This window comes from Cetorhinus maximus, chromosome 21, assembly GCF_964194155.1.
Source record: "Cetorhinus maximus chromosome 21, sCetMax3.hap1.1, whole genome shotgun sequence".
Classification (NCBI taxonomy): domain Eukaryota; kingdom Metazoa; phylum Chordata; class Chondrichthyes; order Lamniformes; family Cetorhinidae; genus Cetorhinus; species Cetorhinus maximus.
Window position 1 is genome coordinate 59,565,436 of NC_135899.1, and position 15,657 is coordinate 59,581,092.

General features: G+C 41.8%; 1 protein-coding gene across 1 annotated transcript in view; it reads left to right on the forward strand.

Annotated features, from left to right (window-relative positions):
* Positions 1-15,657, forward strand: part of csmd2 (CUB and Sushi multiple domains 2) — a 1,856,113-nt gene that overhangs the window by 1,172,469 nt on the left and 667,987 nt on the right. Inside the window, exon 8 of the mRNA XM_078566065.1 lies at positions 10,362-10,436. Coding sequence (XP_078422191.1) covers positions 10,362-10,436 — 75 coding nt within the window. The remainder of the gene's footprint in view (positions 1-10,361; positions 10,437-15,657) is intronic.

Sequence of the window (15,657 nt, forward strand, 5' to 3'; positions counted from 1 at the left end):
ATGCTGCCCTTGCATGTGCCCCTATACTCCTCATTAGACCAGGTTTAGTACCCTGGCTTAATGGTAACAGTAGAATATGACCAGATCAGACCATCAAGATCCAAATTAGGTTAGAATAAAATTTTGCTGCTACTGATGCCCCACAGTGCCTCATGGATGCATAGTTTTGAGCTACTAAATCTGTTCTGAATCTATCCATTTAGCACAGTGGTAGTTCCAGATAACATGACAGAGGGTGTCCTCCCTGTGAAGATGTAACTTCATATCCTGGTCATTCCTACCAACATTGTTAAGGAGAGATGAATCTGCAAAAGTAGGTTGGTGAGGATGAGATCAATAGGTGATTTCCCTCAGTTTGGTTCTCTTACCGCTTGCTGCAGGCCCAGTCTGACTGATGTTTCCTTCAGGACTCAGTCAGCTTGGTCAGTAGTAGTGCTTTTGAACCGTTGTTGGTTGTGGACTTTGAAATTCCCCACCTAGAGGATATTCTGTGCCTTTGTGCCTCTTCCATGTGGGTTTCAACATGGAGGACTGAGATTCATCAGTTTAGGGAGAGTGGGAGGTGATAATGAACAGGTAGTTCCCTTGTCCATGTCTGACCTGATACCATGAAACTTCATGGGGTCCGGAGTCAATGTTGAGGACTCCCAGGGTCACCCCCTCCTGGCTGTCTATCACTGCGCTGCCACCACTTGTGGTTCCATTTTGCCAGTGGGACAGGACATACCCAGAGATAGTGATGAAACATTTGGATTTTGGCTTGATGGTATGATTCTATTAGTCTGATTATGTCAGACTATTGCTTGGCTAGTCTATGGGGCAGCTCTCCCAATTTTGGCACAGGACCCCAGATGGTAATTAGTGTGGAGAACTTTAGAGTTGACTGCCTTTGTCATGTCTGGTGCCTAAGTCAATACTGAGTGGTAGGTTCAGTTTTATTCTTGTTTTGTAGCAGTTGGTACATCTTAGTGGCTTGATAGGCTATTTCAAAAAGCAGTTAAGGGTAAACTACATGATTGTGGGTTTGGACTCGCATATAGACTAAGCCAAATAATGACAGAAGGTTTACTTCCCTTTAGGACATTAGTGAAACAGATGGATTTTTATGACTACCCAGTAGCTTCATGGTTACCATCGCTGCAATTAGCTTTTATACCAGATTTATTCAAATCACCGCAGAAAAGTGTGAAGTGATGCACTTTGGAAAGACTAATATGGAAACACAGTATACTATAATTGGCAAGATTTAAAAGTATTGATGAGCAGAGAGATCTTGGCATCCATATACACAAATCATTCAATAGCAAGTTGATTAAAAAAGCATATGCATCATTTTATAAATAGAGGAACTGAATATACATCCAAACATACGCACATTCAAACATAAGAATTAGGAGCAGGAGTAGGCCTCTGAACCCTTGAGCCTGCTCCACCATCCGATACCACCATGGCTGATCTGATTGTGTCCACTTTCCTGCCTACTCCCTGGTAACCTTTGAATCCCTTGTTAGTAAAGAATCTACCTCTGCTTTACAAATATTCAATGACTCTACCTCCACCGCTCTCGGGGAAGAGGGTCCCACAGACTCATGATCCTCAGAGAAAAGACTTGTCATCTCCGCCTTAAATAGGAAACCCTTTACTTTGAAACTATGTCCCCTAGTTATACTGTCTCCCACAAGGGGAAACATCCTTTCAACATCCACCCTGTCAGGTCCCCCTAGGATCTTAAATGTTTCAATAAGATCACCTCCCATTCTTCTAAACTCCAATAGATACAGGCCTAACTTGTCCAACCTTTCCTCATAAGATAGCCTCCAAATCCCAGGAATCAGCCAAGAGAATTTTCTCTGCACTGCTTTTAATGCAATTATGTCCTTTAAGTGAGGAGGCCAAAACTGTACATAGTACTCACGATGTGGTCTCAATGCCCTGTGCAATTGTAGCAAAACATCCTTACTTTTATATTCCATTCCCTTAGCAATAAAGAACAACATACCATTTTCCTTCCTCATCACATGCTGTATCTGCATACTAACTTTAGTTCATGTACCAGGACACCCAGATTCCCCCACCTCAGAGTTCTTCAATCTTTCTCCATTTAAATAATATGCTGCTTTTCTATTCTTCCTGTCAAAGTGGACAAATTCACATTTTCCCACATTATACACCATCTGCCAAATTTTTGCCCATTCACTTAACCTATCTATATCCCTTTGCAGACTCCTTATGTCCTTCTCACAACTTACTTCCCTACTTATCTTTGTCATCAGCAAATTTAGCAACCATACATTTTATCCTGTCATCCAAGTCATTGATATGGATTGTAAATAGTTGAGGCCCCAGCACTGATCCCTGTGGCACTCCATTTATTGCATCTTACCAACTAGAAAATGACCCATTTATGCCTATGCTATGTTTCCTGTCAGCTAATAGGTTACCCCTACATCATGGGCTCTTATTTTGTGTAGTAACTTCTTTGTTAAATGCCTTCTGGAAATCTAAGTACACCCTATCCATAGGACAAAAGACAAATTACTGTTTGAAAAGACCATGTGAAAATATGTAGTATTTATAATGTGCTGTCGACAGAAGCATTGTGTTAAGGAAGCATATTTCATGGAGACTTCATTCTGCAATCTATTTCATTGATGCTATTACAAAGCTGTGACGTATGTTCTGTCAAATAAATTGTTTTGTTCTCATCACGAACTTGCCATCTGCGCTGTCAGCAAAAAGTCAGACACCATTTCCAGTTTCTGTATCTTTGATTGCCATGCTGTCAGTCACCACAAGTGAAAATGATCAAACTGCCATACTTTCTCTAAAGTTATCTTAGAAAAATCTGAACAAATCAATGCCCCAGTAATTTAGAATGAAAATGCTTGAAGTGGACTTCAAAATACCAATCTGTTCCCAAGAGAGATAGAGAAAGAACAAGAGAGAGTCAGAAGACAGACTAGAAGAAAGGAATGGAACAGCAAGTCAGAAACCTACAAATGTGTTCAGTTTTTCTGGAAATCCATTCTTTCCTCAGCAAAAGACTGACAGTAAAAAAGACACGCACCTCTGCAACAGTCAGAGATATGACATTTATGAATGACAAGTAATGAGAAGCTCCAATTGATTCATTCGAAGCTGACTAAGGAAACGTCATGTTATTTAGATGCCTGTGAGAGGCACAGCTGGACCTTCCTGAATGGTTACTAGCCTTGGATAGTGAAAAGCCCTTTTTATCTTCATTATTCTAGTGCACTTCCTGCACATTTTCATTCCCACTTTTTTTCCCCCTAGAAGATAATACCTCAGCAGATATACTAACATCCTTCATTTTATTGTTATGTGACAGAATCATTGACCTCCATCAGATGAGAGGAGATGATGTTTTTTATTAAATAAACAGTAAATCTCTTGCAATGATTTCTTCTGCATGGCTGCCTTGGGCTCGCCCTATACTTCCACCCTTGACCAGTTTATTTTTTTTCCTCCACCTGATGTCTTTTGGATACAAAATTCATAGGCATGACGACAATTCTCTCACTTTTTACTTTTAAATGACATTTATCTGTGTCTCTGCCACCAGTCTGAATCCTCGATGACTGCTTAGTTGATATCAAGTACGAGATAATCACAATTTTCTTTAAATCCACATCAGCAATGCCGAAGCCATTTTGTACAGCTTTCAACAACATCTCAGACCTTTTCCCCAACTCCATTCCTGCCTTCTCAGACTAAACCTGAAAGTGTGCAAGCTGAATGCCCCACTTATCGCTGATGCGAGCTTCAATCCTCACATACTAGCTATCTCCAAGATCACCTGTTTCCACCACAACATTTGCAACATCACCTATTTTCAATCCCTACCTCACTTCTGTTGACACTTATCCACACCTTCACTTTGAAAATTGACTACTCTGTATTTGCCTTGCCAGTCTCCCAAGCTCCATGCTTCATAAATTGCAACTCATCCAAAACTGCATTACGTTAATTTTGAGCCTCTCAGTCTGCTTCGGTTTCATCCTGTGCTTGCCAATTTCTATTGGCTTCCTTCCCCAAATTACAAAATCCTTTCCCCCCATTTACAGGTCTCTTGATTAACTTGCTGTCCAACATCTTACCACCTTCTTCAACTCTATCTTTCTGAACATAGAACCATAGAAAAGTGACGGCATAGAAAGAGGCCATTCAGCCCATCATGTCTACGCCAGCCAAAAGAAAAAGAAACTAGCTGCTCATTTTAACCCCACCTTCCAGCACCTGGTCTGTAGCCTTGCAGGTTATAGCACCTCAGTTGCAGATCCAGGTGCCTTTTAAATAAGTTCAGCATTTCAGCCTCAACCACCAACTTAGGCGGTGAATTCCAGGTGCCCACCACACTCTGGATGAGAGTTTTTCCTCATATCCCCTCTAATCCTTCTACCAATCACATTAACTCTATGTCACCTGGTAGTTGACCCCTCACCTAGGGGAAACAAGTCTTTCCTGTCTACCCTATCTAGACTCCTCAATTTTGTACACCTCAATTAGATCGCCCCTTAGCCTCCTCTGTTCAAAGGAAAACAACCCTAGCCTATCCAATTTCTCCTCATAGCTGCAATTTTCAAGCCCTGGCAACATTCTTGTAAATCTCCTCTGCACTCTCTCCAGTGCAATTAAGCCTTTCCTGCAATGTGGTGACCAGAACTGTACACAAAATGCCAGCTGTGGCCTAACCTGTGAGTTATACAGTCCCATCATTACATCCCTGCTTTTGTATGCAATACCTCATCCAATAAAGGAAAATTTTCCATATGCTTTCTTAACCACCTTGTTCATCTGTCCTGCCACCTCCAAGGACCTGTAGACATGCAGTCCAAGGTTGTTCACTTCCTCAATCCCTCTCAATAACTTCCTGTTTAATGATTATTCCCTTGCTTTGTTTGCCCTCCTCAATAAACATGCAAGCTTGCATAGATATGCCCATACTGTCTTCTAATCCAGCCTCTTTTGCACCTCTTCTCCTTTCATTCTAACCTTGGCAATGGACCCATCATTTTGATATTAGACTCTGGACCATTTTCCCTAAATCCCTTTGCCTGCTTATCTCTTTTCCTTTAACTGCCTCCTCAAACCTAGATCTTTGATTCTACTGTTGCCTCCACTGACCTTTTTCAGCCAATGTTCCCCTGTCCATCTTTTCATATGTTTGCATGTTCTCCCAAAATTGCTCATGTCCATCTTTTCACTTTGGTGGAGTACTTTGAGATTTTTCTTGCATTAAGGGCACTAAAAGGAAGTGTTACATTTATATAGCATCTTTCACAACCCCAGGACTGAAATTAAGTAATTTTTGAAGTGTTGTCACTGTTGTAAAAGGACCAGTAGTTGTTTTTCTTGTCGTGTTGGATTAAAAATGGACTTAAGATAAAACAAGTGAGTTATCCTCCAATATAGTCAACTTCAGGTGCCAGTTACTTGTTTAGTCTGACATACTGTACTGGCAGTATTCTTGACAAAGTAGTCTCCTAAATTGTCTTCAATTACTACCCCCTGCATTGTTGTATGCTAATTAAAACAGAGTGCATATGTTGGCTTTGGAGCATAGACCATGATAAAAATGTTCATTATTCAGTAGTATTTCATCTGCATCATTTATTCAGGATTCGGGCAGCTTTGCTACTCCTTCAATATGATTTATGTGTGAGCTATTAGAGGTTGCATTAAATTAACTTATACAATTTTTGTCAAATTAAAATTAATCATATAAATTATAGAAAATGAGAGTTCTTTAGAAAATCACTATTTCAGTACTGTCACATGACAAACCTGTAAATGCTTCAGCAGTTTGATTTAAGGCTTATTATCCACAATCAGGCAACTATAGTGAAGACATAGCAGAAACTCAGAAGATTATAATTCTTCTGATGCAATAGCACAAAAGAAAGCCCAGGAACTCAATCGACCCAGCATGTGTTAAAGCATTCATAAAGAGACACAGGATCATCCTATTGTTTGGAAGCAATTGAAATCCAACATCTCTGCATTGCTTGGAGGTAATAGGAGCACTGGCCCACATGCATTTATACACTAGGAGATAGTTACTGACAGCACTGAAGACAGGGCAAGGTTGAAACCCATCACATTGTATTTAATTCTAACTGCCCTAAGAACCTCCCACTTAGTGCGTGGAATAACTATGTATTATGTGATGCACACCAGAAAAAGCCACCCACAGCCATATGTTCCTTTGTTTGATAATGTTCACTGAAAAAATAATTGGCAAGAGTATAAAGTGAGAAATCTGTGTCAAACTTATTTTGCTACATGAAGATGCTCAGAAGTCATGAACTTTAAAGGCAAGTTAGATACGTTGACTTGCCTGACCAGGAGCTTGTTTTTCAATAAAGACCTGTTCTGAAAATGAATGTTTTCTTATAGTACATTTAAGGATCTACACATTGCATGCTGCATGGGTGGCTATCATTTTCCTGTGCTGGTTCAGTGGGAAGTTGCCCACATTTGTGGCTTTCAGATTTCTTCTGATGAAGTATTCTAGACTAATTGCTCATGTAGGTTTACACCCAGAAATTCTACTGAATGGTTCCAGCAATTTTGTCTCTTTTTTTTTTAAAGCCACTGGTACTTCCCTATATGTGAATAATTACAAGATAGTGCATTCCCTTTCCAGATTGTATTGGATTACAGGATAAATGATAATAGATAGCATCAGCAGATAAAAATAGTTTCATTTAAATGGATTAATTTTACTCAAGCATATAGTAGAGAAATTATCCATTTCTAATTAAGTTTTGCCCTATATTCAGAACAATATAAATATATTGCACTATTAATCTAGGCAGTGAAAATGTTATTGCTATGGTACTCCAATACCTGCACTTCTGAAATGATGGCATAGCTATGGCTGTATATTTTGTTCAGGCTAAAAAATAGCAATAACTCAGCAGGCTGAAAGTAATGACCACTTCATCCCTTTGTCTCCCAACCTTCATTGCTCCCCACCACCCCACCCCCGACCCCAATGTATTTACTACAGTCAATCCCAAGCAACTTGTTACCCGTGATGCTACCTAATTCCTATCTTACCTCAATGGTGCATTGTATTATATATAGGGATACTTTTCTCTAGACAAAGCTTCAGTAACAGCTTTTGGTGAGTCAATGGTGATAATTTATTTTTTTAACTCAAGAATTGATATAAACATCAATCTAGTTTAACATTCAAAGTGTTATAGTCCCTCTTCCTTCAAGCTGCTCCCACATTTCTATCTCTGTTGCCTCACCTCCAAGGATCTGTCCTCGACCCCCTCCTATTTCTCATTTACATGCTGTCCCTGTGTCACCAAATCCAAAAGTACAGTTAGTTTTCACATGAACACTGATAACACCCAGCTCTACCTCACCACCACCCTTGACTCTTCCACTGTTGTTAAATTATCAGACTGCATATCTGACATGCAGTACTGCATGAGCAGAAATTGCCCCCAATTAGATATTGGAAAGATGAAGCCATTGGGCAGAATCGTCCCAGATTTGTAGAAAGTTTGGTAGCGGGCATGAAACACGACATTTCAGCCGCGGGCGACAATGGTGTATTTTTGTGCCATGTTGTCTCATCCCCACCTCGTTAATTATGCAGGCACAGGAAACATGCCATCTTGCTGGTGGGCAGCCACACTATTACCTCACCGTTTTGTCACTCTGGGTGCCATATCTAAACTGCAGCTGTGCACACAGCTCTCAATGCTTATAGCCCAGGACTGCTCCAGTAAACACATGGTCCTGAAAGCCAAGACGAGGTCAGTGACCCACCACTGCAATGCCGTTTGGAGGCAACCGTGATGTCCTCCACCCCCACTCTGGCTGCAGAAGGTCCAGCAATCTCACCACTCCAGCTTGGGATGCGGTGGCAGTGGTGTCAGTGCCAATGCTCCACAGAAGAGGCTGGCCATCCAGTGCCGAAAGAGGATGAATGATCTCATCCATGCCACCAGAGTAAGGCAACGATCTCATCACTCTAAACTCAAGGCCATCACACATGCACTGGCATCTCACTCATTGCCAGCTCAAGGGACATCACCACACTCTCTCACATACACACATCTCCATCAGGCCTCATCTCCTCTGGAGACTGCTTCCTCAGCTCTCACCATCTTGAGGTCACTTCCGCAGATCAACATGTGCCCCCACACACACACCCTGGGATACCCCCCATTCCCCAGTACAGCCCTCGCCCTGCAGCCTCTCCCCTTGCCTGAGGCCACTTCGCCTCCTTCACCAAGCAAACCCTAGCCCTGTTGAAAAGCCACTCCAGCCTTACGGCTGGTCTAGTAGGTAGAGGCCTGCCTGTGAGCCCTGCTAATAGTGATATGGTGCTGTCTGCGAAGCCTGACGCTGCTGCCTGAAACAAAGTAGGCAAACAAACCTCGAAGTCCCGAGTGAAGTGCAGCGCGCCAGGTGCATGTCACTTATGTACAGTTGTGAAACATGTCGGTGTGCAATCACGCTGACATGCCCAGATGATCCCATGGGGTGGGGAGGGGGTGGGATTCTGGCAAGCAGGGCTTACAATAAGATGCTAAAGTATTGAAATTAGATTCCTGAAGTGCAGCGGTGGGAAACATGGCCCGCCATTGGAGCAGAGGATCACAAACTGGTTTCATGACAGCGTAAAACAGATTTTTGGACTTCTAGCCATATTGTCCAGTCACCTGCCATGACGTCCGCCGCCAACGGGACTGGCCAATTCTGCCCATTGTCTTTGGTCACGGCTCCAAACTCCACTACCCAGCTACCCACTCCATCACACTCCCTGGCAACTATCTGAGGCTTAAACCAGATTGTTCACAGCTCACTGTCATATTTGACCTTGAGCTGAGCTTCTGACAACGTATCCTCACCATCACTAATACTGCCTATATCCACCTCGGTGACAGCAGCCTGCTTTTGCTCATCTCCGCTCAATGCTGCTGTAATCCTGTTTCATGCCTTTGTTACCTCTAGAGTTGACTATTCCAATGCACTCCTAGCTGGCCTATCCTTTGTAAACTTGAAGTAATCCAAAATGCTGCTGCCTGTGCCTTTGATTGTTCCAAGCCTATACACCTATTGCCCCTGGACTCACTGACCCACATTGGCTCTGTTATGCATCATCTTTGTTTTAAAATTATTTTCCAATCCCTCTGTGGCCTCGACCATCCACCCCCCCGCCCCCAAAACTCCCCCCATCAAAGTGACCTCTATGACCTACGAGATATCTGCACTCTCTAATCCTGGCCTTCTAAAAAAAAAATTCCTGCAGTTCATGTGAGCTTTGCTGACAAAGCCAGCATTTGTTGCCCATCCCTAATTGCCCTTGAGAAGGTGTTAGTGAGTTTCTCCAACTTAATCACTCCACCACTGGTGTCATGCTTTCAGCTGGCTAAGCTCCAAACTTTGGAATTGCCTCCTTAAACCTCCAAGGCCTGAATTTTTCCGGCATCGGGCAGGCTCGGCGGGAGTGGGCAGGGACGGTCGTGGAGCTGACCGCGATTGGCTCCGCAACGCCATTTTACGCGGGCGAGCCAATTAAGGCCCGCCCAGCACAATACGCGAGTGGTAGCACTGAGCACTACCTGTGCGGGCGGGGGAGGAGGGAGAGTCAGGTCCAGCGCTCTTACGTGAAAGAGCGCTTCAAGCTCTAGGGCAGCTCCGTGCCTCAGGGAGATTGAAGCGCTTTTAAAAAAAATAAATAAATGCAATAAAAATTTAATGAAACATGTCACCTCATGTGACTGTGTCACATGAGACGGTCAGAAAAAGTTTTCATTTAATTCGTAAAAGCTTTAGGAAAACTCATCCCGCTCGTGGACGAGGTTTCCTAAAAAATGTAAAGGCCGCTTGGCCTTTTCGCCTGCCCGCCAACCATAAGGATGGATGGGCAGCTTAAACTTGAAATTAATTACTTCGTTAGTGGCCTGAATAAGCCTTTCAATTATTGGCTGGCGCGCGCCCGCTGAACGAAACGTTATCGCACAGTCTCGTGATGATGTCGGGATGCACGCCCATTGTCATCGCGCATCATTTTACGTTCCGGCATGTCGGGCCCGCCCCCGCACGCCAATTGTAAAATCCTGGCCCAAGTCTCTACCTCACTTTTTTCCTTTGGAGGAACTCTGTAAAACCTAACTCTTCAACTAAGATTTTGGTCATCTACTCTAATATTGTCTTATGTTGCTCAGCATCTAATTTTGTTTAATAACACTCCTGTGAAGCACCTTGGTATATTTGTTTTACATTGAAGGTGCCATGTAAATGTAAGTTATGTTCTGAAATGCACACATTATACGATTGTGAACAACTCATTCATCTGTTCTTTCTTTCAGTTAAAAAGTTGATTGAACTGAAGTCACGAGGAGTAAAATTGCTTCCCAGCAAAGACAATCAGAAACCCTCAGTTTGTAAGTTGCTCTGCTTTCTGTATTCCAGTTTGAACTTTGATCTGATAAGGAATCTAAATCTTGTGGATTATTTTCCCCCAAATAAAGTTTGTTTTTCTAATTTTTTGCTTTTACTCTCCCCGATCCTTTTATGTGGAATTATTGTTTTGAATCCTAAAAATGAACAGGATGATGCACTGCCAACTCCTCCCCACTCACTCTGCTTCCCTCTGATGAGTCCACCTAGATTAGAAGCTCACCATGTTAGTATGAAACAGCATCCAACCAGTGAGTTGAGCCTAGAAAATACAAAGCTATTGTTGCACAAAAAAACATAAACAGCCTATGATTAATTCAAGGTTGCACCATGCAGGCCAGATTGAGAATACATCATGCAGTGGCTTAACAGCATTGACATTTAGTTTGATTGAACTGAGAAATGGATAAGTAATTTTCTGAATCCCATTTGCCCTCCTTCCTCCCTCTTAAACTTCAGAACAGCCAGTGATTTGACAAATGGCCTAAAATGTGCAAATATATTCATGAACATAACCATGGTGATCAGTTGAACAACAAAATGGATAGAAAGTTCTGCTGAACCTTCAAACAATGGACAGAAACTGCAACTCTCAAGCCTTTTGCGGCTCTGTTTCCTGAGTCATGTGATATTCACTGGCCATGCAGACAAAAGTTTTATTGTAATCCATTGGCTATCCTTGATAATGAAGTCTCAAGGTAAATATGGATGAAAAAGCCACATCACCCAGCTCATCCAATAAAAATGTTAAAGTTCTTTCAACCACATCATGGCACCCATTTTTTTTGCCTAAATGATTACAGGTATTCCACTTTCATGAGGAAGTGAAAGCCCTCTCTCCCAGGAAATCCATTCCATGCATTGATCACTTGGATAAAGAACTTGCTTAACACAATAAATAGATGCAGGAGTAGACCATATGGACCTTCAAGCCTGCTCTGCCATTCAACACACTCATGGCTGATTTGGGCTTCAACTCCACTTCTCTGTCCGTTCCCCATATGCCCCAATTCCCTGAGACACCAAAAATCTGTCTGTCCCAGCCTTAAACATATTCAGTGATGGAGCATCCACAACCCTCTGGGGCAGAGAAATCCAAAGATTCACAACCCTTTGAGTGAAGTTATTTTCCTTCTTCTCAAACCTAAATGATCGGCCCCTTATCTAGAGACTGTGCCCCCGCATTTTAGATTCCCTGACCAGTGGAAGCAATCTCTCGGTATCTACCCTATCAAACCCCTTCAGAATCTTGTACGTTTCAAGGAGATTGCCTCATTCTTCTGAACTCCAGAGACAATAGACCCAATTTGCTCAGCCTCTCATCATAGGACAATCCCCTCATCCCAGGGACCAATCCACTTAACTTTAGCTGTATCGCCTCCAGTGCAAATATATCTTTTCTTAAATGTGGAGACTAAAACTGCACACAGTACGCTAGATGTGCTCTCACCAAAATCCTGTACAACTCCAGCAAGACTTCTTTATTGCTGTACTCCAAACACTTTGCAATAAAGGCTAATATGCCATTTGCCTTCCTAATTGCTTACTGTATCTGTATGTTAAATTTTTGTGTTCCTTTTCGGAGCACACCCAAGTCTCTTTGAAAATCAACACTTACGAGTTTATTGCCTTTGTAAAGATATTCAGCTCTTCTATTCTTTCAACCAAACTGAATAACTTCACACTTCCCAACATAATAATCCATCTGCTATTTTGTTGCCCACTCACTTAACTTGCCTATCTCTTTGCAGCCTCTGTATCCTCCTCACAGTTTACCTTCCAAACTGGTTTTGTTTCATCAGCAAATGTAGGTACATTACTCTGTCTCTTAATCTAAGTCATTAATTTTGATTGTAGATGGCTGAGGCCCCAGCACTGACCCTTGTGGTACTCCACTATTCACTAGCTGCCAACTCGAAAAGTCCCATTTATGCCCATTCTCCACTTCCTATCTATTAACCAATTCTCTATCCATGTTAATATTACCTCCAACTCCACTGTTGATATTAATTTCCATAATTTCCTCAGTATTTTTTTCACCTCTAGTTTACTGTCTATTTCTGGAATGAAACTTGTGTCTGCTACTGTGAAGACAGACACTCTTTGTTCAGTGTCTCTGCCATTTTCCCGTTCCCCATGATAATGTGTCACTAGAGTGTGTCACATTCAAATTTAACCTGGAATTCAATGGTATTGTGATCACTATTTCCCAGTGGATCTTTTACGATGACATTACTAATTAACCTTGCTTCATTACACAACACGAGATCTAAGATAGCTTCATCCTTAGTTGGCCCCAAAAATGTATTGGTCCAAGAAACTGCCACGAAAATATTCCACAAACTCATTTTAGTCTACTCTTGCTAATTTGATTCTCCCAGTCTATATCAAAATTAAAGCTCCCCACAATTATTACATTGCCTTTGCTACAAGCTCTAATAATTTCTTGTTTCATGCTCTGATCAATTTTGACCTTTATTACTTTGAATCTGAGATCTACTGTCCAACTATCATAGTTTGATTTGAAGTCATTTTCTGAATCTATTTATGCTGATTATTTTGTATAAATACTTCTGTAAGATGATGATCTCTGTCACTTTCTTTAAAGCCTTAAAAATCCAAGTGTCTGCAGATTTTTTTTTCTTATAACTAAGACCTCTGACACTGGGAGTCAGCCTCTTGACTTTTCTCTGAACTGCATCCAGACCCTGAATGTCTTCCTTGTGTCTTGGTGACCAGAACTGGACACACTTTGCATGGTGTGATGTGACATAAAGATCGCACCGTGGGAGCACAAATTCCTCTTATGTATACTCTCCTTTATATCTAGGATTTTAGGAATAAAGACAGACATAATACATTTGTACAAATTATTGATTTGAGCCACAATTATTTTTTTAGTTTTGGGCACCCCTCTATACAAAAGACATTAAAACCTCAGAGCATATAGTGAAGATGTCAAAGATGGTGACAATTATGGAAAACTGCAGTTGTGAAGAGAGTCTTGGCTTTCCAACTATAGGGCAGAATTTATTCCAGGCATTGAGATCCAGCCCCGCTTTGCCACTGTTGGAAGGTATTAAGTGCCTATCAGGTACTTAACTGGCCACCGTTCAGCCTTCCTCGGATTAAAGACCCTGGGGAAGGAAATATTGTCCATTGAGAGCTGCCACCCATTGCATCTGCTATAACCTTGTTTTCTTCTGTATCAAGGAGCAGTGTTTGTTTAGGTAACCTGTTGAGTAGCTTTCCTGCTATTTATGTCAAACTTAATCCTACCACTATTCTAATTTTTTTTGGTTTCCATCAGCAATTATCTTTCTTTCCTACAACTCCGACTACATCGGTTTCCAGCACCCATTCCCAATGACGTGCTCTTGAGGTCCAATGGTGGCCCATCCATTTTCTTGACTGTTGTGGCCATCATATCACCTTTGCAATCCGTGGGTTTCCCTCATTTAAATTTTCTTCTCTCAAGTTCTCCCCTCTTAATTTCATATCAGTGAGGTTTTCACTAACTTTACATCTCTAGGTTTCTCTCCCTTTAAATTTTTCTTCACCTCGTGCTCCTAATTTTAGTTGTCTGGTGTCTCTGGTATGTTGAGCTGCATGTTCAGGACAGTGAAGCAGTCCAAGGCTGAATTGTTTTTATAAACCTTTCCCTATACACACTGACAGTTCTCAGTAGAATCTGTAATCTACTTTAAGGCTTCTTGTTCTTCAGTGTCTATGGCCTGGATTTTTGTGGAGTCGGGTCAAATCTGGAGGCATTTAAAAATGGTGGGCAGGATCCAATTCCAGGACTCTTGTCCCCGTTCATGGTGCTGGCTATTTCCAATGGGCGCAGGATAAGAATGCAAGTGGCAAGCTAGCACCCTGCACTCCCAACCTGGCCAGTTCCATTGCAGGCATAGGCATCTCAGTTTTCATGGAAGCTGACCAGCTTCTCTGTGATTCATGATTCATGGCCCCTCAGTGGAGTCATGAACCATAGTCTGGTGGGGACCTTTTGAAAGATAAGTTCAAAAGATCTTACAATGTCCCCTACATCCCTTCATGCTCCCACCACGTATATTCACTTAGTATGCACTATGTACAGAACCAATGAGCCATATAATAGCAATGGCAAGTGAGGAAACATTGAGAAAAAACACACAATCTGACAGGGCAATTATAATATCACTAACAGAAGCTTTAATCACTTCACACGCATCTTAACCTTGTCCATAAACATAAAGAAAAAATAACTTATTATAACAACATAAAGAATGTCAATCAAGCAAAGTAAACACAGTACCCCTGCTGAACTAATGCATTTAGGAGCCTTGGAGCTCAGCCAAACATTCTTAATGAGGCCTGATGGAGAATTCTGATGTCTGGCCATCTGTTTATACTGAAAGAGTTCCCAGATAGCCTCATTATGAATGGACGCCTTGGTGAGGGCATGGAGGTGGCATGGGGCTTGAGGGGGTGCACTCACTTGCCACCATGGCCACTTACAATCTGCTCATGGGGTCAGCAGGCTCGGCTCCATCCCACCACCCCCTCCACCAGAGTAAAGCTTGGCCCTTTAAACTGAAATGTATTTGCAGAGTCAGTAAATTTCCCAATTCAAGCTAGCTGCCTCAGTAGCAAAAATCTGGTGCTATGTGCCTTTATGCTGCTAGATTACTTTTGAAGTTGAGGCAGCCCTCCTGACAAGTGGCCCCATCAGTTGATCGGAAGTTTAATACTGCTAAGGGAACAAAATATGGTTACCTCTGCACTGCTTATGCATGCTTTGATTTCCCAACAATGCAATATCATGTTAGGATTCTAAACCCAACATTTGCTAAAATGTGAGCGGAAAACATTAAGTATTTTTCAAGGCTGAGCTTTTGCTGATTTTTTTGCTAGCAGATTTTGTCAAGTTATTCTCCAACAAATATTACATTTCAGGTCAAAATTAAGCCACACAAATCATGATGACTCACTGATAAAGTTGCCCTTTGTCGATTATTAATATGAATGAGTTGGAGTTATTTGAAATTTTTGAATCAACATATGCCAAAACTAATTTTGATACCCTTCACGATTTATCTATCTACAAGTCAACACTTGTTTGTGTGATTTGTCAGGCTCCAGTGTAAGTACATCAGCAGCAGTTATGCTTATACACTGCTAAGATGTCACTTGATTGTTGCCATTTTTCACGATGGCAGGGGC